This window comes from Thunnus thynnus, chromosome 13, assembly GCF_963924715.1.
Source record: "Thunnus thynnus chromosome 13, fThuThy2.1, whole genome shotgun sequence".
Lineage (NCBI taxonomy): Eukaryota > Metazoa > Chordata > Actinopteri > Scombriformes > Scombridae > Thunnus > Thunnus thynnus.
In genome coordinates, this window is record NC_089529.1 from 11495691 (window position 1) to 11523229 (window position 27539).

Here is a 27539-nt window from a genome sequence, read left to right on the forward strand (position 1 = left end):
TTTGATGTTCATATGGGCACCTGGCTGTTGTTTTAAGACAGAAAAATTGTGAACCTATTCTTTAATGTTTGGGGATGAATATACTCAGCAGGGGTCCAAAAGTTCAAAAAGATGAAGGTGTCACACACATTTCTTGTGAACTAGGAGCTCTGAGTTTGTCGCCGCCTGGTGGCCATGCAGGTAAACACACAGTGTGAGAAGAAAGAGAGAGAGCGAGAGAGAGAGAGACAGAGAGAGAGAGAGAGAGAGAGAGAGAGAGAGTGAAAGCACACAGAGCTCAGAGCATGTCGCCTCCTGTTGTTGCACCTCACTGTGGGATCTGCTGTCGACCTTTCAGACTGCACACATGAACGCAGAGTGCTTTTTTACTCGCTATCTGCGACCTGGAGGTTTGGCGGAGTGAAGCAGCGCAGCGTCTGCTCTGAGTCTGGAGGGAGAAAACCAGGCGCTGAATTTTTCAAATTTTTTTTTAATTTTTTTGACACTGTTCAGCAACTTGGCAGAGAAGTGGCTTGCTTCTGTTGCCGCTTGAGGTACGTAGCGGCGGTCCTGGTGGTTTGTCCGGAGCTGTTTGCAGAGAAAGTGGAGGAAACAAGTGTCAGAGAGAGAGCAACAGATGTTTTTCGTGGATATGCGGCCGGCTGAGGAATGAGAGCAGCAGCGAGGCACCGGCGGCCCTTCCAGCGGTTCTGCTGCTGTGGAGTCGGGCTGGTCGCCGTCCTTTGGCTCACACAGGTCATCCAGGCACCAGGTGAGACCTTAATATAGACATACAGGCTGCGCGCGCCTGCGAGCGTGCACACCAATAATAATCCTATGGGCGTTCTTAGATATACAATGGAAATGAAAAACCTAATCTAAAACACGATATACTTTATCATCATATGCACATATTGATCACTGTTTGAATGTATTTGAATTTATAGACATTTGATGTGTGTGTACCCTGAAGAAAGGAGCCCACATTTTATATTATATTAAGATAACATGATAAAAGATTGACTGACTGATCTACTGTACAACTGAAAATGAAGAGGAACCATGTAAAATAACCAGTCCTAAGGAAAGGAATAAATGTAATAAACATTTTACCCACACACAGTCTAAAACACATCCATATATAAATATTCTTGCTCTAAACAAAGAGCTACTGTATGTATGTATTCAGAACATGTAGTGCTTTGTCCTTATTTATGCTTCTTCTATGTGGATGTAAAAGTCTTCTTTTATATGACTAAATACACAGTGTCTGGTGTAGAGGTGTGATCAGTAATATTACAGTAGACAGGTGTGACATTCTTCATGAAAATGTATCCAAGAAGAAATGACAAGTAACAATCTATATAAGAAAGAAAGCAGGTGCAGAAGTTGAAAGTCCAGTCTTGATTGCTGTCCAGGAATGTGTCATTGTTAAAGCAAAGCTTTTCTCTGCGAAGTCACAAACAGTGCTGCATGTCAGACAGTTGAAGCACTGCTTTAAATATTTAAATCTTAGTTTAGGATTTTCCAACATGACTGCTAACCTTTCCCAGCATCTGCCCTTTGGGCCATGATTCACACTGCAGGAAGATGACAGTTTGATGATTACATGAGACACGAATTTGACATATTTAGATCCAATCAATGTAGATAAGTTATCGGTTAATGCAGATCCAACAGGTATTCATTGAAATTTCATCCTTTATCTCAGAAGAAATGTATTATTTGGTATATTAAAGGATTATTTTTTTCTTAATAGGTGTACTCCACGTCAAATTTCTGTCTTTTCCCAGGCTGTCACTGTAAGAATGTGTTTTAAATAAATTCTTGCTAAACATAGATAAATAGATTGATTTATTGTATGTATTTTGGATTATTTACAATCATTTCACTGAATTTATAACACGTTATTGACATAATCCTGATTATCTGATTTCCCCATGGACTCATTACCCCGTCAGTTTTTATAATAAAAAAATGAACTTAAAAATATGACACAGCGAGTACGGTACATCTATAAAAGGCCATGAACTGTAGTTCCTGCCACATAAATCACTAGATTTCATTACAATTCATGTACCCACCTCTTCTTCTCTACATTTCTTTCTCCTTAAACCTCCTTAAACCTCCTTAAATCAACAACCTCTATAATATTAAGTACCATTCTGGGTCACATCATTAATGGCCAAAATGAGGTTATTATTTAATGTTTCAGATTCAAATAAGTGAAATCTGATCCAGATGCTTTAATGTCTCATCTATCAGCAACACACCTAAAGGTATTAGCCCCCTCCTGCACCTCGTTATCCTCTCAACACCTTTGCTGATGTCGTCACACACTGTCACAAACACTCGTCGACACTTCAGCACCAAGACTTTTTTTTCTCTTCAGTCCTGTGTGCATTACAGAGATGTGAATGAGTGAACTTGTTCTATCAGGAGTGTTTGATTTACATTTGGTCTCATCCTGATATTGCATGCTGTCCTTCATGGAGGGGTGTTCTGGTGAATGAACCATGTCATTAATATTTATACTTCACCTTTAAATTATGAGTGTGCCATCAACCAGAAGAGGTTTTTTGAACCAAGACCAAGGCCACTCAACTCAAACCCTATAAAAGCACAGGGCAAAGCATGCAGTCTGCTGTTTGTAAGGGCGACAGGCGGGTTACTCTCACAATATACTCGGAAAATATTACACATAGTGTAGCATCTTGAATAACACTGCTTGTATAACCATTTATGGATGTGCTCATTCGATTCTCTGTACCAATATCGGTCTGATTCTGGCTAAACACTGGATTTGACATCAGAAAAAGAACTTAAAACAAACAGAAAGTTTAAAAGTATTATTCATCACCACAAACTTGATGAAAATCTTATGGTAGAATATGACAAAGCTGTACAAGCAATGTCCAGACAGCAGCAAAGCAAACAAGAGAAATTAGTTGAATTTGTTCTTCTAGATGACCAACCGTTCTCCATATTTAGATATGTGGGGTTTCATTGCTTAATTGAACATTTCAAGCCTCACTAGCCAGGATTTAATCTCTATAATGGCTGTTCGTCATTTATACAATCAAGCGGTGGACTCCTTACAAAGCATTTGAAAAAACATAGCAGCAGTGATTGTAACAGCTGACACATAAATCCTGACTGTGTCATGACTTGGTCTAACAGCACGCTGGATAATAGGGCTGTGATGATAAGGCGATTAGTTTACTAGGATATCAACAGAAAAACACATATTTTGATAATCGATTAATCATTTAAGTCATTTTTAAAGCAGAAAATGCCAAACGTCATGTAATTTGTGAAGATTTGCTGCTGTTCTTGATCTTGTGTGATAGTAAACTGAATATGTTTAGATTTTGTACAGACGGTTGAGAAAAACAGACATCACCCATGGATTTAGGAAACTGAGACAGATATTTTTCATTGTGCTCAGGCATTTTGTAGTCCAAACAATTTATCGATAATGGATAATGAAAATGATTGTTAGTTGTAGCCCAACACAAAATTTGTCATTTTCCGAGAGACAGCGCTAGCTGCACACTGAGTATGAAAAGCCTTTTAACAGTTTAGCAGATATTAAACCAACAATAACTGATTTTTTGGCAACTTAGGGGCAGTGGAGACAAGTTGTAAACACAGTACTGACATATTTTCACTTTATGAAGGTACAACTTGCAAACAGTTGCCTTTGTCTGTCTGTTGGGTGCTGGGCAGATAGCATACAATCAGTTGATCAGAGCTCTCACTGAGAACAGCTGCATGTTACAACAGAAAACAAGGCTGAAGAGAGCAGTGAGAGTTAAACAAAATGGTAAAGTTGTGGGCAAAACCAAAAAAACTACCTTGAAGATGCTATGACGCTCAATAGAGCGGGAACTGCAGTCAGATGATAATTATCTGTGGGTTTGTCACTACAAGCTACACCTGTCAATGCATTACAAGTGGTACAAGTAGTACAAGTAGTCATGTGATCCATTGTTAATATAAAAATATTGATTATAACCACTTTAAAGTCATTAATTGTAGAATTTGAAAATTTCTGATTTTGGAGCTCTCCAGAAGGGATTTGACCCAGAGACAACTAGGCTAGATGAATGGGCTGAAAGCACAAATACACTGCATGAGTTTGGCTCATTTTTCTATAAACAAATATTATCAGATTAAATGGTAAAATGTTGAAATTACATTAAAGTTATACACATAGTGTGACGAATGGAATAAAGCTGACTCTAGTAGCCTTTTGAAAAAAGCAAATTGTCACATACAGCAACAAAAGACATCTGGAGCGAAAGATGCCATCATGTAGCAGTGATACAGCAAGAACAAAGCCTTAAAGTCACTTAAAGCATCAGAAATTGATTTACGTCTTTATGGAGGAACATTTGTTCTCTAATTGCGCTCATGACAGAATCCTCATTTGAGCTTTGGCTCCTCATTAGGATTTTTTAAACTTTAAACTTAGTATTGTCTACGCTCATTGTGTAACTGTGGTTTGGATCCCATTAAAGGTCAAATGAGATGCTGATCAACTCTTCAGCATGTGTTTACTGCAACATGACACTTTATAAGTGTTCAGTCTGAATGTCAGACTGGAGATCTGGAGGACTGTGCTGTAATCCACATGAAAACAGAGCTCAAAGTGTTGAGAAATACAAATATTATTTTTAGTAAAGTATTGTCTTAAAGACTCAGGTTGCTCGCCTGCACTGCCCCTATTGAGGATTTCACAGTCAGAGACATTTACTACCACAGACTGCAGTCTAGCCCTGCGGAGGCAGTGAACTGAGACCTGAGGAAGCCGGTCTGTCCAGTCGATGTGTGATTGACAGGATCAAATGTTGTTTCTGTTACAGAAGGAGGCAACAATGGTTTGTCTTCCCTGAAAGGAACAGCTGAAAGTATATGGTGTTGAACTTTTCTTTCAGTCCCTGTAAAAATCAAACAGGTGCTAATTACTGTAATGATTTGTAGCAGTTTGTGCGAGTTCAGCAAGGTGTATTTATGGGATTTTCACTTCTTTTCTGCTTCTTTCTGCTAGAAGACTAAAAAAAAATTGAGCAAAAGCTTCAGCTTAGAGGTTTGCTTATACTATTTTGTAGCAGGATTTATGATTAGAATGAATTATGTCATTTTTCACTTCATTTTATGGTATTTACACATACCTTTCTGCTTTCAACCAGCGTGTTTATGTTGAGGAGTGTGGCAGCAAGATGAAGATATTTCCGTAGAAACACCAGGTTTCATAATTCATCAGCGTTCATCTCTCTCTGCTCACTGATCCTTCTCTAACCTCCTTCCTTTATATTTACATTTCAGCCATTTAGCAGACAGTCTTGTCTGAAGCAACAACCACTACAGCTTGGATTGCTAAAATGATAAACTTTTAGGGCAAAGGTCAGGGTCAGAGTGAAGACAGTGGTACTACGTGCTTGGAAAGTATGCAAGGTTGTGATCTTTATCTCCAGTTTTAAATAGCCTGAAACAAAGACCGCCCACTATACAATCATAAAAATTAAGACACTTTTAAGACATTGAATGTTAAGGACAAAGAACAGAATAAATGCCATTTATTTCACAAGTGTGGATTGTTAGGGCTGTCATCTATTAACTACATTGATCACAAGACAGCTGGGTGGTTTAGGATTAGCAACACCAGCACATTTAAACCTACTGGAAGATACAAAGACTTGCAGAGGATTCAGGGAGTCTTGCTTTTTTAACCATCTTGAATTTAGGAATGCTAGAATAATTGAAAAAAAAATACTATACTGATAATCTATGTTTAAGTTAATTTACAGTCAGATCAGCTCATCATCAGGGTTTCACCTTTGTACAAGTAATTTATGTTGTGCTTTATTTCTCGGTATTATTTTCATTAAAAGCTACTGTATTTCTAATAAGAAATACAGTAGAAAAAAGCCCCCAGTTTATATAAACGATCAGCACCAGTTAGTGTTGTATTTTATAAGTTGTTTGTCCATACCATATTAGGATTTTCTTGAGTTGCTAAAATCTCAAATCTGCAAAAGCATTCCATTTTTATCTCTCAGTTTTCTAATGAGACAGGATGCAGTTTAGACCCAGTTATAAGTGTGAAGATGGTGCAGAGCCATCAGTGACAGGAGCTCATTTGAATTTCATACGAGTCGAGCTCCTCTTGATACCTCAACATGAAAGCCTTCACGTCTCCTCTCAGCCACGACCGCTGCCCTCGTGAAATGCATTGGCTCATTGAGCTGCTAGGTACAAAGGGACACTACAGCGCCTGGCAATCACGAAATGCATCAGACACAAGGACCAAGCTGCCTCGTAAATAAGAGGACAGTGTTTAGTACAGGGTGTAATACCTTGCCTCTATCTTCTCTAGCCCTTGGTGGAAAGATCTCTGTGGGTGGCAGTGAAGGATATCTGTATTCCCTCCCTTCCCCCGTTGAAAAGATGAGAGAGATGATGAGACAGATCTGTCTGTGAGGTCGCCTCAGTAAAGCCGTAAAAACAGAGATTAGCTGTCGAGGAATGAAACACACAGCTGAAATACACACCATAAAGATTTCAGTACTGATGATGGCTCAGGACAGCTGACTGCAGCATGGGCTGAATTACTGAACGTGTTGCTATCTCCCACAGCCAGAAACATGAAACTATAGTCTGTCTAGTCCTCTTTCGACACAAGAATAGCTCTGCACACGATTATTAGGTTGGAGAAAAGCAGCAGTAACAATACTTGGATGGTTTTCTGAGGATGAGTGGACACTAATTTAACACCCAAACTAATAAAATACAAGATAAATTGTTTGGTTATTATCTTTCAGTCAGAGGTTCTTTGGAAAACCACTGACACTAAATCAAACAAAGGATAAAATGATTGGTTCATTAATTGAATAGTTGATCAATAGTTACTGATTCCAGCTTCACAAATTTAAGAACTTCTCTACCTCTCTGGTTTTTGTCTTTGTTCATTGAATAAATAAAACAGGCAGTTTGAAGAAGTCACTCTAGGAAATCATCACAGCCAAGAGCATTTTTCATTATTTTGTTTCATTGTATTTGGGCTGCATCTGATTATTTTCATTATTGATTAACCTGCCACTTACTTCCTTGATTTGTATATTATCATTTGGTCTATAAAATGTATAAATAATCAGTTTACGTTCATATAGGACAAAAAAAAAGCAGCAAATCCTCACAACTGAGAAGCTGGAACTTGTGAATGTTTAGCATTCTCGCTTAACCAATAACTGAAACAATTCAATCGATATCAAAATGGTTGCCAGTTGATTGATCTTAAAAATAAAATAAATAAATAATAAAATGACTCTGGTGTGGTTTTATAACAGAGACGGAGTCTTCGGGGTCTCGGCCAGGCGTGAATGGCGGGACGCTGCGATGGACACGCAGGCTGATGCAGGAGAAATCAGACAACCAGAGCCTAGAGCAGCCGCGAGCAGGTGAGTCACTCCTCTCTACCTGGATAAATGTTGTGTGTCGCTCCAGGACAGACCAGCAAACCCTCCTAGTCTGCTACACTGACTTATCATTCAGTGTCAGGGCGGGCAATATGGATAATATCTTCTATCATAATGTATGTAATATTATATCACAATATCGATATGTGTTGTAATATTTTACAAACTTTATAATGAAACAACACGCTTCAATCATAATCACAACCCAATACAGTATATTGTTGTATTGCCCACACCTAATTCAGTATTTGGAATTACACGCACCCAACAAGACCTCAAATGCTTCATCGTATTGGTGAACAAGTTCATTTGGTCATATAGTATTTGGAAAGCACAGGGAGTCAATTCCAGATCCAGAAATGGTTCAGAGATGTCATTTTACTGCCATGTGTGTATACATGCATGTGTATGTGGTGTGTGTGCAGGTAAACAAGGAAGGCGGAGTGTACCAGAGAATTATGCCTCTCCCCTGCAGGTGAACTGAAAGGTCACGCGGACCGAGCAGTGTTAGTTGTCAGGAGTGTGTAGCCAGTGTCAAGCTTGTGCAGTGAAAGATTCAAGGAGACAGATGAAGTGTGCAGGAGGAGGCTGCCAGAGTGAAAGTCAGATTAGATTTTCTAAGGTAGTCTGTCTTTAGCCGACGCCGAGTTACTTATATTTGCTTCCTGTTGGAGTCTGGTTGTGCCCTGAATAGTTTAGGCAGATTCAAACTGCTCTTCATGAATTTATTACTGAGACACGCAGCCAATCGACAGCCATAATAAGACCTCTGTTTCTCTGGTTCCCAAGCTGATTAGCTGGCTGGCTAACATGAGCTGCATTCATCACTGCTGACAGTTTTATTATTAAAAATTCACATTGGAGAGGAAATCTCTTTATTGTTATGTGTGGGGGAGAAGCACGGAGTAGATAGAATAACACAGCTGCACAATGAAAAATTTTTTGCCTTACTAAGTGAATACTGTGCTAATATTACTGGAGGCTGCCAGTCACAATGTTGAATTGTGTGCAAACTGCACACTTATTTGCACCTTCATTGTTGAAACCTGAGTACAGAATTTCAGTCTTATTCTCAAAGACAATTATGCAAATCAAGTTATGCTAATGAAATATCATGCAGGCAGTCTGTTCAGGCCTAAAGTGGACTCTGCCCACTGAGGAAGTGCAACCTAAAAAAGATGCACACACAATGAATAATTTTGAGCTTTTAAAAATAGATTTCAGTGAAACACGTTTGCCTGACATCGCCTGCATGTGAGGATGTGTGTAGTAAAATATGCAGTTCAACTCACTGGGAAGCGCCTTTATTTTATTTGTCACAGGAGTTGGGAGTGGTCTCCATGTCAGGGTGCCCTCATTTATTTGCAAAAGGTTTATATAACGTGCATCTGACACTGGCACAACATGGCTGTTCTTCTGTTTGTAAGGCAGAGCTGCAACAATTTGTTGAATGATCGATTAGTCGGTTTACAGAAAATCAATCTGCAAATATTTTTGGTTGTAATTTGTCATTTTTTAAGCAAAAATGCAGATGTTTGCTGGTTGCAGTTTCTCAAATGTGATGTTTGAAGCTCTTCTGTGTTATACATGATGGTAAAACTGAATTTCTTTGGATTTTGAACTGTTGATCAGACCCAAGAATACATTTGAAGACATCACCATGGGCTCTAAAAAATAATAACAGGCATTTTTTCACAATTATCTGACATTAAATAGATAAAACAATTCATCGATTAATGATAATGAATTGGTAGTGAAAATAATTGTTAGTCGCAGGCCTAATGTAAGATTTGATTTAAAATAATTTCACTTAACACAATAAAATAGAGGTGTAGCCTCGACTCGAAACATACCCTTTCGTCAATGCATAAAACAAAACAAAACAATCAGCTATGATGGTAGTTTTAGTTTTTTACAACATTTTCTTTATAATCGTTTTAGCTGCTGATGATCTTATGTGGAAATTTAATACCACAGCTCTTTGTAAATAATATATTATATTGGTTATAGTTTTAAAGAGCTTATATATTCAGAGATGTATGAACATAGACAGTTGATCTGGCACTTAGAGTGAATTCACACTTACAGGCACATCGCTGTCTAGTTGTCTACCACACATCCTCTTAAATTAGAGGTGTGTTTTTCACTTAGGAGACTTACTTACTGAGGACAGAAAATAATCTTTCCACTAGTGCTCCATTTGCTCTGCACAGCACATTTGTGTTTTGCTACCTGATAACACACTTAACCTTAATTGAGTTTCTTGTTGCAAACAGCTCTCCTTCATTATCTCTTACAAACACACAAGCCTTCTGCAGGTAGATACTTCATCGTGGTAATACGCTGGAGACAAGCAGGCGAACAAAAAGCTGGACAGGTACTATAAGACACATACTATAAGACAATGAGCGCGGCTCCAGGCTCAGGTTGCCGCCCTCTTCCTCAGCAGGCCGTCTGACAGTGATTGCATAATATGTAGTGTGATTAAAAAGCCTGCCGTGGACCTTGGGGGATATTATCTTGGGGATTGCACAGTAACGTCCAGCCCCAGGCTCTCTTTCTTTCTTTTCATCCCTCCATTGCTTAACAAGATGGATACGGTGTGATCCGCCTTCAGCTGACAGGCCGCTGAGACCGTTGTTGCTAGGCAACTGAATGCTAAATTTTGAAACCCAGACAATTCTGTCTTTCAAGCATTAAAAGTGCAAAGCAAAGAACTAAAAATAGACCGTGAGGAGAAGAGGGGGGAGGCAAATGAATTCTAATGATGTAAATGAAGTAAACGGCTCATACTGTGTGTGATGTCGAGGCTTGTTATGTTGTTTATTTTGGCAAGCAACAGTCAGCTGAGAATAGTATTTTTCCACAGCCATGTTTTCAGGGTTTTTTTTGGGAAAGCGTTGAGAAAGAGAGGCTGGCAGATAATCTAACTAAAATTGTCTTCAAATGATCTTGGACTTTTATCAGGGCAGTCTGATTATGGATGCCACACAAGGCAAACAGCAGCAAATGTAACTGTTGGATTTCACTCTCTCCTTTTAGTTTTCTCTGTAAGGCATGTACTCCGTTCCCAAAAATGACTCAACATTTAAGGAATAAAAGGCACAGGTTAAGGCTCTCAATGTGAGGTTTCTAAAAAATTGCTCTTTAAAGTTGTTTGTTTTACTGTTTCCATTTGAGCTACATCCCCAGCAGTTTTTTGTTCACTTCTGTCACAACAGTGTAACATGTTAAGTGTTTTTATTGATAGGCGAGGTGGTTGGTGCGGTTTGAAGCCCTGCTGTCGTTTCATCGGCGCTGTATTCAAACTGCCTCAAAGGGAAGCGAAATCAAAGAACAAATGCATAATTGAATTTACATCACACACCTGGATGAAATATTTATTTTTTGATTCCTCATGAAAAATGCAGGCTCGTTGCTGTTGGTCTGTGCATGTGCTTGATACATTAACGTTGGTTTGGTTGGGGCATGATACGACTTTACTCGGTGTGCCAGTCGATACCGTAGCTTGACTCCAGGACACCCTGCAGACTTTCTGATCGATAACATTATTCTGTACCGCCCACTGCCCACAGCTACAGTCTAAAGCCTCTTGCAGCAGATTGACTCAGATAGAGAGCTTAGCTCCTCACATCACCGCTGTTTTCACTTTGTTGGGATTTCACTTCTAATACCATGGGAAGAATTTGCTTGGCATTGCAAATATACTTGAAGATCTTATCTGCTGCACAGGCTTTATTGATCTGGACTCTGCTAAAATACATATATAAGAAAGGTTTGTTCTCACCATAACAGGGAAACATAAACTGATTTCAGATAAGAAAAAGACAAAGTGTTCAAGTGTTTAAACAGCAAACAGTGTTTTATATTTGCTATAAATGTGGACTCAACTAAAAGCTAATAAAGTCTTATATAGCAGACACTTAGTGTGTAACGGCTGAAAGCAGATGCATTAGGGCAAATTTACGCTTTGCTACTTGACAAACAGTGTCCCATTTAACATGCGCCTCCTGGCTTTTATAGTGCTTTGGAGTTAATATGTAAAATTGTTGTTCAGTGTGCTTTTTTCATCGCTGAATTAGTTTCTGTTATAATTTAACACTACCCTTCTTCAGGTGCACCTTTAACAATACTAGTTTCATCACCTCACTTAACCTCACATTTGACTCTAGTAGATAGTAGATAAAAGTTTTGCCTCTTCTGACATTTGAAGAAATAATCAGAGAGCTTCAAGATCTTTTGAAAGGAAGTGATCCATTTTTAGCCATGCTAGCGGCATAGCTTTGAGGATGGTAATGTTAGTCTGTCAGTCGGTCGGTCCACCTCATTGGTTCAGGCTGAAATAACACAACAACCATTGGATGGATTGATGTAAAATTTGTAGAGACATCATTGGTCCCCAGAGGATGAATCCTACTAACTTTGATCCCTGACTTTTCCTCAAGCATCCCTAGCAGGTTGACACATTTGGCTATTAGTGAAATATTTTGACAACTATTGGATGGATTGCCATGAAATTTGTATATTCATGGTGTCCAGAGGATGAATTCTACTGACTTTGGTGATCCCCTGAAACCTTCCTCTAGTTTTCACTTATCCAGTGAAATATCTGAACATCTACAGACATTCATTGTTGCTAGGCAATGGATCCTACTGATTTTGGTGATCCCCTGATTTTTTCCTCCAGCACCACAATGAGCTCACATGTGGTATTGAGTGAAATCTCTCAGTAACTGTTGGATGGATTGCCAAGTAATATGGTACACAACAGGGCTGCCAACTCTTATGCATTGACAGTGAGACTCACGCACTTGACACTTTTCACAGGCTCTCACGCCTCACGTCCATTTTCTCACACAGTGAAAAATAAATTTATAACTGATAACTTCATGGTGTCAAAAGAGGACACTGACAGTGCACGGACAGACAAGACAGAGCAGCATCGTGCAACAGTGAGTTATTCAGACGATCAGGGGGAAAGCAAGGAATATACATAAATCTATTATATTGTAATTTACTCCCATGCACGTTGCTCAGAGTAATCTCAGTCAGCGGCTCTTCTGGCGGCAGCACAGCGTCTCTCCCTCTCCTCTGATGCCGTGTGCATGCAGGCAGGAGAGAGAGCGAGTTACTATGGTTATGGGGACGCTCTGTGTATCTGTCGCTCTGAAACTTTTCTCGCGATTCCCAATAATAGGTTTTATGTTATAATTGTGAGGCCATTTCATTTATCCAAATTGTTTCTACTTTGTTGCAATTGTTAGACTTTGAATATGGCCTTGTGAGTATTAAGAATAGCAACCCTCAGTTTTAACATTGTTTAACCAGGTTTAATTATCCAAATCATATTGTGATGTGTTGTAAGGCTATTTCATTTATATAAATGTTCATCCTTGTTTGATCTTGAAGATGGCTTAGTAGCCTGCAACCTGCTAAAATTTTAGGCTACATAATGTATTTATATATATAATTTCTAATATGAAATAGCCATTCTCCTAATAATTCTTCTTTTCATAGCACCCTCAATCTAACTGATCTAGACTGTTTTGACTTAATCCAAGAGGTTAAGTGTTGTAGAAATGCAGGAAATTTGTTTTAAATTACAATTTTATTCTGTGGGAGTTCCCCCAGGACACCCCACCCCCACCCCCAGGCTGAAGGGAGGTCGAGTCGGTCAGTTGACCATGAATAATGCTCATTTTATTATGAACAAAAATAAGTAATACTAAATTATCCCCACCCCCTTTCGATGACCCCCTGACGTTTCCTCCAGTGGTATTATCAGGTCAAAAATTTCAATTTGTCCAATTCTTTGGTCCATGTCCAAAACCTTTTGTGTTTTCTGGTAACTGGAAAAAGTTAGCATGCTAACAAGCTAAACTAAGATAAACATTGTAAACATTATACCTCCTGAATTTCAGCATGTTAGTATTTTATGGTGAGCATGTTAACATGCCAATGTTAGCCTTTAGCTCAAAGCACCACTCTGCCAAAGTATAGCCTCACAGAGCTGCTGGCATGGTTAAATGAAGGAACTTTGAGCTTATATATACAAAGTTACTAGAAGGTGTTCACATTAAAGTCATAATTTAGGATCTCCTTTGTCTTGCTAATAAATGAAATGTATTTCCTGCTTTACCCTCTTATCAGTGATGTATAACATATATTAGTGATTCAGCCAGTTCATAAAGTTGTTGCTGCTCTGGCTAACATCTGTGTGCACCCTGCTGCACATGAAGTAATGTCCTTTATGTTTTCACAGATGTAACAGCAGCAGTTTGTGTGCAATAAATGTGAGAAGGTTGAAGAAATATACGGCGCTATTTACACTTGTGGATTATCTCTTTAAGAGTACTTCAGATGGTGTAGGAATGAAACAAAGACATGTGAGCTGCTGTGAAGACAGCGACAGTCAGAACTGGATCAGAGGTGAAGGAGTTGTGGGGGCAGTTTGTGATCTGGCTGTAAAGCACAGAGAGACATGATGTTACGGGTCTAAGTACGAGGTGCTTGTATTGTCAGAGTAACATCGACGCTGCAGCTCAGATCTCCCCTAAACTCACAGAGGCTCGACCTCTGATTACAAAACTACTGACTTTATCAAGCCGATGGCACATCTGGCTCAAATCCCTGATTTGGGAAGTTGCAGATGTGCTATCATCTTTAACCCGGGTGTTTCAGCTTGCGGTTTTGTGTTGTGAAACCATGGCATACGAGTCATGGCAAAGCACATTCCTGTCCAGCAGCCTTCAGTAAACCAGTATGCTGTTTGTGTCTCCCTTTCTCTTTGTGTCTCTGTGCCGTTCTTCCCCCTCCCTCACTCTCTCAGACCTCTCCTGAGGGTTTGTAAGGAAAAATAAATATTTTTAGACATTACGGTCCAGAGCTGCTGTCACTTCTCTTTTTTTCATTTTTCATAAACTCAAACCATGGGAAACTCATATTCACCTCCCCCTTTCTCACTGTTCACGCAATCGCCTTGCCTTTGGCTTCCTACTGCCACCCATCCAAAAAAAAAAAAAAAAAAGCTGCCCCCAGGGAGAGGGTCGCCATAGCAACTGCCTTCACCAGAGCAACTCTGCGAAGCGTCCATCTGAGCTACATGTTGCAGCTCTGCGTTTCCACCGATGGCATAACCTGAGAGTTTATGCTCTGGGCTAGAAAGCAGACTGGAAGACTTCCAGGGCTGTTAGACAGGATGCAGAAGAGGGTGAAAGAAACAAAGCCACAGAGCGAACACAGATGTCCAACAGCTGATCAGCGTGACAGGCCGCTTGAGAAGACGCATACAGCGCAGCTTCACATTCAAGGCTCGCTCTCTCGTGCAATAAGATGACAGAAAGTTTACATGCTAAGCCTTGATGATTTACTGGATGAGCCCTACACTGCAACAACAGCTGGCACACAAAGAAGATAGGCTTTTTCCTCAGTTCTCTAAGAGAGCAGAAAACAGAGAGACAGAGCCAACCTGCAAATTCGCTTTCACTGTAGATGTTGAAAGTGAGAGGATGCACATAATGCTGTTTATGGCACAATAAGCATGCAGACAGACAGGCAGCTCTGCACTCTTTCACACGCACAAATGTGTAAACACAACTGCACAAACATTTACATTTTCAAATTCAACAGGGCCAAATTGCTGTCCCATCCTCGGGACCATATGGCCTCCTCCTCTCACTCACTGATACTGCAGTGTCAAAGATCAGATCTCATATCCCTGATCACAAGGGACCCTCTCTTAATCCATGCAGTCTGTTGTTCAGTTTCCATGCAGCAGTGTGCATTGTGACGGCTGCCCTGTGCTTATTGTGCGCTTGTCGACCCGCTGTTGTCTCACACAGCAGAGGAGCTATTAATAGCTCCATGCTCCCCAGTAGTTTAAATTCATCCAGCTCAGCTCAGAGTTGTAAATTGGAGCTGTACCACACTCTCGAGGCTCTGTTTTGTAACGTCAAGGGAACAAGGGGAAGCTAAGCTGTCATTAACAGTTTTTTCTTGTTCGTACACTCAAGTAAGAACAGGAAGCAGCTGCTAGTTTCTCTTCCACTTCACTTCCTGTCTCACTGCACTGTGCACAACAAACATTGTCTACATGACGACACAACATGTTGTTAGAAATGGTGTCTGAAATGAGACACACAGTATGATGAACACACAATTATAAGAATGACTCCTGGTCTTTAGTTTCTTCTCTTAAATGTTTGAATGTAAAGAAAGATGATAACAGAGGTTATGAAGCTTTGTAGATGTACATGATCAGGAATCAGGAGACAAAGAACATTATAATACATTTTACAGTGAAACTTTTTATACAAGAACAGGAGGAGGAGGACAAGAAGTAAATTGTGTAATGCATTACCCAACTTTAAGAGAAACATTTCACATCCCCTTTGTCTAATATGAACAAATCCTGTGCAGTTTGTGAGACTGTTGTAAGTCTCATAGCCCAGATAATTTGTATATTTTAGTTTGTTTTGTCACATTTTGCTTTTAGTGAAATGAACATCTGTTTAAGATTGGAAAAAGATATTTAAAAAGTTAACTCATGCGATATGAAATCTGTTGTCTGTCTCCCTGCAGCCATTCATGAGTTTCCAGACGACATCTTCAACAAGGAGCAGAGGCAGAAAGGGGCCGTGTTTCTTCATGCGCTCTGTGTGAGTACCTCACCTGAACTCTGCATATTTTTTCTTGGGTCTGTTTTTGTTTATTTATGTCCTTGACTCATCCTGCTGAGATCTGACATCATTATAAACAGATGTGTATCACTGCACTGCACGAGTATTACAAACCAACACTTACACAGTAGATATATTATATACAAAGGGAGATTGTGTATATGTCCGTCCACTCTCTTATCTGAGCTCATCTTTACTTTCTAGGCGATCTACATGTTCTACGCTCTGGCCATCGTCTGTGACGACTACTTTGTTCCTTCCCTTGAGAAAATATCTGAGGTGAGGAAAACATCACCAGCCTGCCTGCAGATATAATTTGCTTCTTTTAACAGATCAAAATTGGATTATACCAATTATTAGCCATTTCAATAAGTCTATATCCGTCTCGGGTGTTTTTCTTCTCTTTCAGAACCTGCAGCTCAGTGAAGATGTGGCCGGAGCGACATTTATGGCTGCAGGAAGCTCTGCTCCAGAGCTTTTCACCTCTCTCATTGGTTAGTTGCTCAGTCATTCTAGACAGCTGTGCCAGCTGTACCAGCTGTGCCAGAGAGCATGTCCTTTTTTTCCCCTTAAACGGAGAAATTTCAAATAGTCTTCCCATCCTCTGCAGTGCCAGAATCATCCAGTAGATGTCAGCAGAGTTTAATTACATACACAAACATATTCTTTATTTTTCATCAGTGTTTTACATACATTACAACATAAAGAATCCCCTTCAAATGAACAGGATATCTAAAAGTATTGTCGTAGTTAATTTACTGTCAGGCTTTTTAAAAAAAATTAATCTCTCTATTTCAGACATGTCAATAAATGTTGTCAGTCCATTTAATTGAAAGTCAAATTCATCTGTATTCTAGATACAGATTTGTCTCAAAGAACTTAGGAGAAAACAATCAAATAAAACTAATAAAAAAACGACACATAAAATAACTGTTTTTGCATCTTTTCATGTGAGGCCAGAGCTGAGTGGACTGTGTGTTTAAGTGGAAATAAGAGTGTCATTCGGCCACAGAAACCAATAGGAGATGACAGATTGCGAGGATTTGATCTAATCTGAAACCAAACAAACACAGATTCTGAATGGACATATTTGACTTTCATTCCTCCTTCCTGTGTCGCCCGCCTTCAGGTGTCTTCATCACTAAAGGAGACGTCGGAGTCGGCACAATCGTCGGCTCCGCTGTCTTCAACATCCTCGTCATCATCGGCCTGAGTGGGATCTTTGCAGGCCAGGTAGAAAAACTTTTCTTTTTAAACTCATACTGGATGCACTTGTTTAATGAGTGATTAAACATTTTTATCTCTTCTCCACAGACGGTGGCTCTGACATGGTGGTCCCTCTTTAGAGATTCCTCCTACTACATCCTCTCTGTACTGACTCTCATCATGGTGAGATATGCATTTCGTCAGTGAAATCTCTGTTAACCTTTTACTTTTCCACATTATGTTTTTAAAAATGTATCTTCTTCTTTCTCTCTAGGTTATCTATGATGCCATGGTTGTCTGGTGAGTCCACATATGTATACCACATTCACTACCTTGAATAAATGCTGTTGTTGGAACTGCTCGATGTTGAACACAAGATGATATTTTACACTGCTTACTTGTTTTTGTAGATACTAACTGTATAAACCAGTTTAGATTAATTTTTGGGCTTGGTCTGTTTGAAAAGTCTTCAAACTATACCTGAAATGTGATTTAAAAAGAAGAGTTGGATTACATGTTTACAATGGATGGAAAACGAACTGACATTTCTGTTAACATGAACTCACATTCATGTCATTTGTACACTGAAGCTGATGGTAGGAGGGTGATTGAAAACGTCTCAAAGATGCACCTTCAGGCTCATTTATAACCGCAAATTGATAGTTTTATTATTCTACTAAAAATCCTTTGACTATGTACAACTGTAAATATCATTCACTACTAACAGAGCAAACAATGCACATCATATGATCACATTTCCATACAAGCACTCCTACAGCGAGAATCTGTAATCACACCGACACAGATCTTCAAATTTCTCTTTCCTCTCAGGCTCTAATTGGTGTCACAACCTCTTTCACAAATGACTGTTATTTCAATCATGAAGATGAGGACGTCAACAAGTTCAATAATCACTGATTGTGGAACTTAAATCGATTTGGGTTCCTGGTTTGTACTCGACAAATAACAAAACACCTGAATATGTGTTTCCGGTCAGCCTCAGCTCATTTCAAAGCCAGCAGAGGTGATGAGTGGAGATCAGTTCAATTTGAAATCTGCTGTAAAATGACTTTTCATTTGTTTAATTTGTGTTGAGGAGGTATGTGTCATCAGTGGCAGCCAACATCTTGTACTTGGTGATGGTGTGGAAGCCACTTCACACATGAACAGTGGATTTGAAGCTTAGATTGATTTGTTTTGTTTCGCTTTTCCTTGTTAACAGGCTCATTCGGTGCTCTTCAATGCCTGCTTAGCTTCTTAGCTGCCTGTCCTGAATGTTTTCTATTCTGTCGACCTGAAGCCTTTTGTATGAAATGGCTTTTCATTGTTGTATTTGTCAGTGGTTTTAATGAAATTGTAGATTTATTCACAGACTTAATGTCAGCTGTAACAGTGGATTCATCAGTGATGTACGGCAGACCGTTTATTGAATCGCAGTGTGCCAAGCTGAGCTTGCCCCGCTGTATTTCACCTCACTGCTGTTCTTCTGAATGCAGTTTGGCAGATTTGTGTTTTAGCTGACTTTGCCAAATCACTGCATGCTCTGAATATCTGAGATATGAGTCTGCACATGCGCAGCAGTGGTGTGGTCTTCCAGTCTGTATCCAGGCTCAGTGGAACAGCTGTCTGCACAAGTTCAGTTTGGGTGTTTGTTGGAGAAGTCAGTGAAGCTTTGATGCATTTTATAGAGTTGTGCTTATGCACCAGTTCTGTTATCTTTTACAGTTACTGTATTCTTATTTTTAAGGAAAAAAAAGTAGGTAAATGTAACTAAGTGCCAAACAGGAACTCCAGCTTAGAGACTCTGAAAACTTGATTTCAGATGTCAAGTATTTTTAATTGTGACCAAATAAGCAACAATCAAAGGTAAAGTTCAGGAAAAAAAAATCTTAAATTCAGTTAATCTCGTTTCTTTAGGACTGTGTGGGTCTGTGATTGGTAATGCTTTATTTTACAGATCTCTTACTTTTATACTAATTTCCTGGAAATTTGAGTAATAGCATTTTTTAAATTTTTCTGACATTTTACAGAGAGGGAGGTGCAATTTGATACAAATTATAAGATAAAACAGAAAAAAGTGTTAATTTGGTTTAGTTGTTAAGTACCCACTCATTATATTTTGGTTCATATGTAGCTCTTAGTAAATTAGGCTCGACAATTCTTTATCTGAAAGAAAATACTTTGTTTTCAGTGTATAGTTTTGTGTGTCATTAGCATATTAGATTTCTTCAATATTTCCTAAAAGTAGCTGCTGTGTAACTTAATTCTTAGGTCATTTCTTCAAAAGGGTTATGTAGTTTAGTAGTATATGGGAAGTGTGCTCATTATAGAGTTTTTAAGAAACAACCTGATATGCTAATATATAGTTTGACACACAAAACTACACACATTGAAAAACTGTTGAGTCTAATTTATTAAGAATTTTAGCAAATTAAAAGCTAAACCAACTTAACACTTTTTTTTGTTTTTTCTTATAATTTGTACCAAATTGCACCACCTTCTATGAAAAAAAATGTGCTAAAAATTAACTGTTAAATACCTGCAAACTACACAGAACATTTCCAAGAAATTAGTATAAAATTTAAAGGACCTGTAAAATAAAGTGTTAGCCTGTGATTTGATCAGATTGGATTGACAGTGCTTGCAGTACAACCAAACAGCCCTGCAACAGTCATCACATTTTGATTTAAATGTGGCTAACCGCTGATTGGTGCACAGAAATACATGACATTTTTTAATTGAGCCTTGCTCACTTCAAACCAGCGAGAAAAGCAAGGATAAAAACACAATTACAGAAATCTCTCGTGGGAAAGTGTTCTCACTTTGGCAGAATATAGTGTGCTCATGAAAGACCTCATTGTTCATAGTAAGCAGATTATACTACATTTTACCTTTGTGCATTTTAATCAGAAAGAAAACTTGCTTTAAGATAATTATGAGTAGAGGAGGGTGATTATGTATCAATGCAGATAATGACAACATGCACCACTTGTCTGCACATAAATCCTGTGCGCATACATCCTTCTGCCATCACCTTTTGTTATTATTCTCAATTTTTTTTATTTATGATTAAAGAAAGACTAAAGGTTAACTTACTATTATTTGTGTTATGAAACGTTTAATTGGGGTTCAGTTACAGTGCAAACACCAACTGTGTAAATCTAAATGTTCTACTTGCTGTGCAGGTGGGAGTCCTTGCTCCTCATGACCATGTACGGGATCTACATTATAATCATGAAGTAAGTTCACTAGAGACCAGACTCCCTCATCAATCATCAAGCCTCCACACACCTGTGAGTTCTGATAAACACTTGCACATGTAGATGTAAGTAAACAGCATCTGTTTGGTCGCAGGTTCAACTCCCAGATTATGGTGTTTGTGACGCGTCAGTTCAGGAGCGTCGGGCCGTGCTGCCTCAGATCAGAGGATCACAGAGACGACAAGACGGGAGAGGATGCCTCCGCTTGCAACACTTCCATGGTGCTCCTCAACAAAGGTCAGAAGATGTTACTGCTCCAGCTGATCACCATGTCCAAGGGCTTTTTAAAATTTCAAGTTTAAAATACTGTCTTCTCCAAACTTTTTCCACAGGTCAAGCCTATGGTCAGGAGCCCCCTCCTGTCGTCATGGTGGATGAGCTCCTCATCCTCAACCCCCACAAACTGTCCTTCTCAGAGGCTGGCCTGCGTATGATGATCACCCCCCACTTCTCCCCTCGCACTAGGCTCTCCATGGCAGGACGCATGCTCATCAGTGAGGTATCTGACACACACACACACACAGCAGACATTATAACACACATCGGCTCGGGGCTCTCCAACAAAAAACTCCTCGCTCTCTTCTCACAGAGACAGAGGCTGATCCAGAGTTCGAAAAACCAGCGTGGCAGCGAGGCCGGGCCCGGGTCACGAGGGGAGTCAACCAGCAACAGCCTGAAGAGGACGGAATCCTGCAGTTTGGAGAACGGAGGCGGGAGACCTGGAATAGGAGATGCAGAGTCAGGAGACAAGCCGGGGGTAGAGTTGAGCCAGCCAGAGGAAGAGGAGGATGACGAAGATGGGATTTTCAGTCCCGTGCGCATACCAGGTGAGGAAGATCCAGCACTTGACACACTCAATAGTTTTTGAGTTTTTCAATGGTAGCGTTTATTGAGTTTAATGACCTATGAGTCAACAATTTGACAGATTCCATGAGTCTGACTTCCTGCTCTTCACAGGTGGCTGTTGTGCGCGGGTGAAGTGGGTGATAACGTGGCCTCTGGGCCTCCTGCTCTACTGCACTGTACCTAACTGCATTCTGCCACGCTGGCACCGCTGGTTCATGGTCACCTTTGTGGCCTCCACCCTGTGGATCGCCGTCTTCTCCTACCTCATGGTGTGGATGGTAAGAAGGAAGCAGAATCACTCCAGTTGGGATTCAACAATTCCAGTTCTGAGCTTCAAGAGGCTTTTGGTTTACCACAGAAATACAGTTGTTTACAAGCTGATGTGTCCTAATGTTTCTAACAGGTCACCATCATCAGCTACACACTAGACATCCCAGACTACATCATGGGCATAACGTTCCTGGCAGCAGGGACCAGCGTGCCAGACTGCATGGCAAGTCTGATTGTAGCTCGACAAGGTAAAAACTGTCAGACTCTTTATCCTGAATCTCCAGCTCCAAATCTTTTTCCTGTTCCCTCTTTGTGGTGCATTTTTCTGTCACTTTTCCCGTCTCTTTTCAGGCATGGGGGACATGGCAGTGTCTAACTCCATAGGCAGCAATATCTTTGACATCCTGCTGGGTTTGGGTTTCCCCTGGGCTTTGCGTACCCTTGTGGTGGACCACGGATCATCAGTATGCACTTTATCTCTACAACAATCTTGTTGTTTTTTCCTTCCAACGCTGATTTTTCTGGGTTACTCATGTGTGTGTGTGTGTGTGTGTGTGTGAGAGAGAGAGACTTATCGATACACAGAGAGAGATTTTAGGTTCATAAATGTGACATGTGCTTTACTTTTCACAGATCTCCATAAATAATAAAGGACTGGTGTATTCTGTCGTCCTGCTGCTGGCGTCTGTGTTTCTGACGGTGAGTGAAAACAGTTTACCACAGTTTCACAGTTGTTTTGATGTCTGTTAGGTGTCCATGTTTGTCATTGTGTGAAATAAGTCAGCTTGGTTGGATTTAATTCACTTTAAGACATGGTGGACTACAGCTGGACTGTGTGTCTTCCATCCCTCTCCTGATATTATTCAAATCTGCATGCAAACACGTCCTCTGGTTGTAACTTTGAGAAGGAATTTCAGCTCACAGGGCACGTTTGATGAAATAACCGAACATTTTAAATGTGTGGTTGTCATGCAGAGTGTTTTAACTTCATTAAACCTGTAAGATTTGTGATAGGAAAAAACAGAAACAGTTGCTTAAATATTTTGTTTTATATAAATGGTATTTTTTTATGATTTAAGTAACATAGAGTCCTTACACTTTCACTATGCAGGTTTCTTTATACTATATATATACAGTACAGAAATTCCAATAATATGTGTTAGGTATATACGGTGTTGTGCTGTTGATCCCATCAGCTCTACAGAGCATTTCAGCTTCTTTCAGTTCGTTACTTTGGTTTTCTGTCCCACAACTTTTCTGTCTAGTTCAATGATTTCAGCAAAATTAGCAACTAGCTAACGATCATAGTGGAGCATTTAGCAGCTAAAGAGCCAGATATTTCCCTCAGCAGTTTGTGGAAAGCAAAACAAAGCTAAAAGGAGAGTGAATATTAGATCCATCAGGAGGACACAAACACCACTTAAAATTAATGCTAATGTAGCTCGGTGTCTGCTGCATGCATAAAAAAAGCAACTGTGTGCTAGCATTTTGCCCTAGCAACAACCTAGCAACATAGCTCTGCCCCAAAGTGGCCAAAAATCAGTTAATTCAGATTTAAAGGATAGGGTCACAATTTGATCATTCCTCCTGTTCATACTGGTTATTAGAAGATTCCTGCTTATCAAAAATGTAAAAAAAAAAAATAAAATCAATAAATACTGATATTTGATCAGAAAATCCAGCATCAACGGCTCTACTTCATGCCTGCTTTAAACACAAAAGGATTCACAAATCATTTTTCTCATACTGCCTATAAATTATAAAGCTAAAATTTGGTTTAAAAAAATGTGTTCAAGGTGAATGCATCTTTTTGTCTCTTCCTCACCGCCATCTCTCTTTGTTTCCAGGTGATGAGCGTTCATCTGAACCACTGGAAGCTGGATCGCCGGCTGGGTCTGGGTCTGCTGTTTCTCTATGCCATCTTCCTTCTCTGCTCCATCTTCTTCGGGCAGCTGTGAGGCCTTAAGGTCAAAGGTCAACCCTGTCAGACAACATGCTGAGTACCTACCTATCTACCACAAGTCCTCTTTCCTGAAGCCAAAAAAAAAAAAAGTGACTGTTGTTGTGTTCCTTGTGAGAGTTTCTGTGCACCTCTTTAGGATTCAATATGGTAATACTGTACACATGCAACTACACAAACACACACTGAAGTCTTTATTTTATCAATAGCACTTTTTTTTCTTTTCGTACAGTGCAGTGTTTGAAAGCAGTCAGTATCTAAGTATCAAATATAATACGTACCAAAATAATGATGACATGGCAGATGGAAGCAGCAGATTTATTTGGAAGTGACATAAACTAAAACAATGTGATTTACAAGACAAATCAATAGTTTTGTGCCTCATTAGTATTAATGATGTAGTGTCTAATATTTTAATGATGTTTTGTTTTAATAAACTGTGTTATCACCTTCACATTAAAGCAATAATCGGTAGTACATACAGTACAGTAGTTTTACAGGCTCAGAGGCTCCTCTCAGCTCCTCAAAATCACTATAATGCACAGCTGCACAACTACATATATTTATATTTTAGTTGTCTAAAAACACAAGTACAACCTTTTACTTGTTCACAAACTTAGATTATGCACACTGAAGCACATCACCTGTTAATATCTCATGCAGTGAGCACAAGGGTCTTGTTCTTTTAGGGACTGTTGCTTCCCGTCACTGCAGCTCTGTTTCCTTTGAGACTACTGTTGAATTAATTTATTTATATTTTTAATGTTCATGCTCTGAATGCAGCCGCAGCCAAGTAAATGAAATACTTTTTACAAAATGGAAAGCAAAAGACATTTCTGCTCATTATAGCCTTTATCTCTTTGGCACATGATGAAGATAACAGCTGCAGTTGTAATTTACAGTAGGGGTAACGAAGCGTTGAAATGACACTACCCAATAAAAACCCTGCTTGGCTACAGTCCAGAACACATTGTCTTTAAAATACATCAGGGACCAGGACGCGTGACAAGAGGATGAAATCAAAGGCTATGTAGTGAAAGGAGAAATTCACTCATTGAAGACCAAATTAACAAAGTTACCGGTATTAAAGGGATTTGTTCTATTTGACGTGTTACCCTGGTTTTGGAGGCCGTCTCAACAGCATAAACAGCTTTAGGTTAAAATGCTGGAACGATGTTTTCTCTGAAGATTTCACAGATGTTACAAACAAAAGGTACTTGAATCTGCCATGTCATGCTTGAGACAATTTACTCAAGAACTCTACAAAAATGACCAGATTAATTTTATTGTCTGTTGGCCTTAGGTTTCAGTACCCTTGTATGTTTTGAATGTACATCCTAACAGACTTTTACTGTTTGTGTGGAAATATTAACATGCATTCAAATGTAGCAGGTGGCACTGAATTACAGCGAACAACCTCTGAACAGACGGTGAGCTACTTAAGTCCTACAATACAGGACATGTACATGTACGTGTCAGAATACTTTTAGAATAGAAACATTGATATGAAAATGCACATTATTGTGACAATATTTTGACCATTTTGCCTCACTACTTATAAGCAAGTATTGGTACAGCTAAATGTACGTAAAGAGATTAACAGTGTTACAGTATTTTTAGAAGTCTTATTACTATGAAATCTAATATATAATGTACTTCTATGAGTGTCACCAACTTTGATGACTTTGAGTGCAGGTTAGTTGTAATACTTCACGTTTAGGTACGACAATCGATGTTTGTATTGTTTCTTGTACATTTTATGAGATTATTTCACTTTGGTGGAACATTTTTGTTTTTAGCACATCAGGACAGAAGCAGACAAATCTGCCATAATGTCCACAATACACATAAGTGAGTGTGTGTGTGTGTTTGTTTGCATGTTATGGCAAGTAATGCTGCATATTCCATATTCACACTGCTGCTCTTCTGTCCTTATATGAAAATTAGGAAAACAGAACAATCTGAACATAATTTAGATTATATAATGATTTTTAGTGTGGTGAGGACAACAAGTTGCCGCTTTTGGTACTTACTGTTATGAAACTTGTGAATTCAAGACTAAATGTTCCACCAAAGGGATCGGGGTGTTTTATTTTTCAAATGGCTGTATAATTATTATTATTGTCTACTCGACAATACTTTTTACTGTTTGTAAATGTTAAATAATTTACATAGTTTTACAATAATGAATGTCTGACAGACTAGTTTTGTGGTGTTTTTGATATTTAAAAAAGAAATAGATCATGTATGCCTACTTGTGAATTATTGTAACAGGATGAATGCATATTTTGTCAGTTTGTGGAATACAAAGGCTGTAGCACTCTCTTTGTTTTCAATTCAATTGCAGTTGTGTCTTAAAATCTCTTCAGCACTAAGATTTTCTTTTTATTTCAGTATTCATTCGTTTACACACTCAACCTTATTTCATGCAAGGGAACACGGAAAACTAAGCGCCATCATTTGAAAAAAAGGTTTTTAAGAAACTGCTAGAATATTTCAATTTGTGAGTGTAGCAGCAGTCAATCCTGTTTTGTTAATAGCTACAATGAGTTTTCACTTGAAGCTGACAGTGTCTATTGAAAGCAAAATAACTGTTTAGAATATTTATTTGTGGATTTCAGTGTACAGTGAGGACAAAGTGCTGTATTTTAGTGGAGAGGAAATTCCACTTATCTTAAATGACATTAAGTATTTATCCCTTTTGACACTAAATTGTCCAACTAGCAAAACAATTCTCAACATCTGTTTGTCATATTTTCTTTTTTAGCCCAAGTTTTAAAAGTGAAGTTGCATATAAACACACCTTATCAGATCTGCTCAAATGCCATGCCAGGAATTTTGTTACCTATCAATGCATCTTAAAGAGGTTATCGGGTGACAGAAGAGCTGTTAAAATGTACAGAAATAAAAGTACAGGAGTTACACATTTTAAGGGTAAAGTGCAGTCTAGGTTTGAGGAATAGTTTTGTAGGCAGGTTGTTAACAGTCCCTGCTACGTGTGACCTTTCCTGCAGAGGACAATGATTACATTTTTTCTTGATAAATGACTTAAACATTCACTAGTTACAGCTTCTCATGTGAGGATTTACTGCTTTTCTCTGTGGGACGAAAGGTCGAGTCTAACAAAAACTTCAGCACCTTGAGCTTTGGGAAATTGAGCTAACACTTTAAATACTTTCTGTCATTTTATGGGCTAAATGGATAGTTAATTAGACAAATGATCAACAGTGAATGAAAATAATTGTTAGTTCCCTTCTTAATTTAACAGTTTGAGTTAATTATTTGCTTTAGCTGAGGCAGAAATTGTCTTTGCGTGTCTTCATGCTTGTTAAACACCCTCAACCTTCACAACTCATTGTGTTTCGCCAGCAGTTTGTGTTCACTTGGCTGTTTGGAGTCTCTGCTGTAAGCTCTTGCATTCAAACCTGGTAATAATCTCATACAGAGACACAACGGCACCAAACCAAACAGCTGAACTTGTGGTTTCGCAGCACTCCAAGAATGTTCTGTTTATTCTGCTGTGGTGTTGGAGGTAGAAGATATTTTAGAGTTCAAATTTAATGCTTTAGAGGTCGTATTGAATCATAGAGGACTGTTGTATCTTGAGTGCAATAAAAAAAAAGTGCAATAACAATTCATCTCTTTCACCTGTTATTTTGTGTAGGAAGCAGTGGTAGTGAATGGATGGAGGCTTTGATTGAAGCTGAAAGGTTAGAAAGGGAACCTAGTTTAGTCCATGACTGCCATCTAATGGAGAAAGCCAGAAATACACACAGATCTTAAGTTGTTTGGGGTATTTTTTCCTACCCTGCCTTTCTACAACAGCACTTCATATAATACTAATGCTCAATTCACACAT

The 27539-nt window shown here is 39.1% G+C and overlaps 1 protein-coding gene across 1 annotated transcript; it reads left to right on the plus strand.

Moving 5' to 3' along the window:
- The first annotated feature begins 263 nt into the window (after positions 1-263).
- On the plus strand, positions 264-26502 carry LOC137195496 (sodium/potassium/calcium exchanger 3). Its single transcript, XM_067607903.1, has 17 exons — positions 264-751; positions 7332-7442; positions 16041-16117; positions 16343-16417; positions 16548-16632; positions 17268-17371; positions 17453-17527; positions 17619-17644; positions 20530-20583; positions 20699-20841; positions 20937-21103; positions 21194-21431; positions 21562-21728; positions 21854-21968; positions 22072-22184; positions 22354-22419; positions 23568-26502. Exons 1-17 carry the CDS (start codon positions 649-651, stop codon positions 23676-23678), a joined length of 1830 nt encoding a protein of 609 aa, XP_067464004.1. The 5' UTR covers positions 264-648; the 3' UTR covers positions 23679-26502.
- The last annotated feature ends 1037 nt before the right edge of the window (positions 26503-27539 follow it).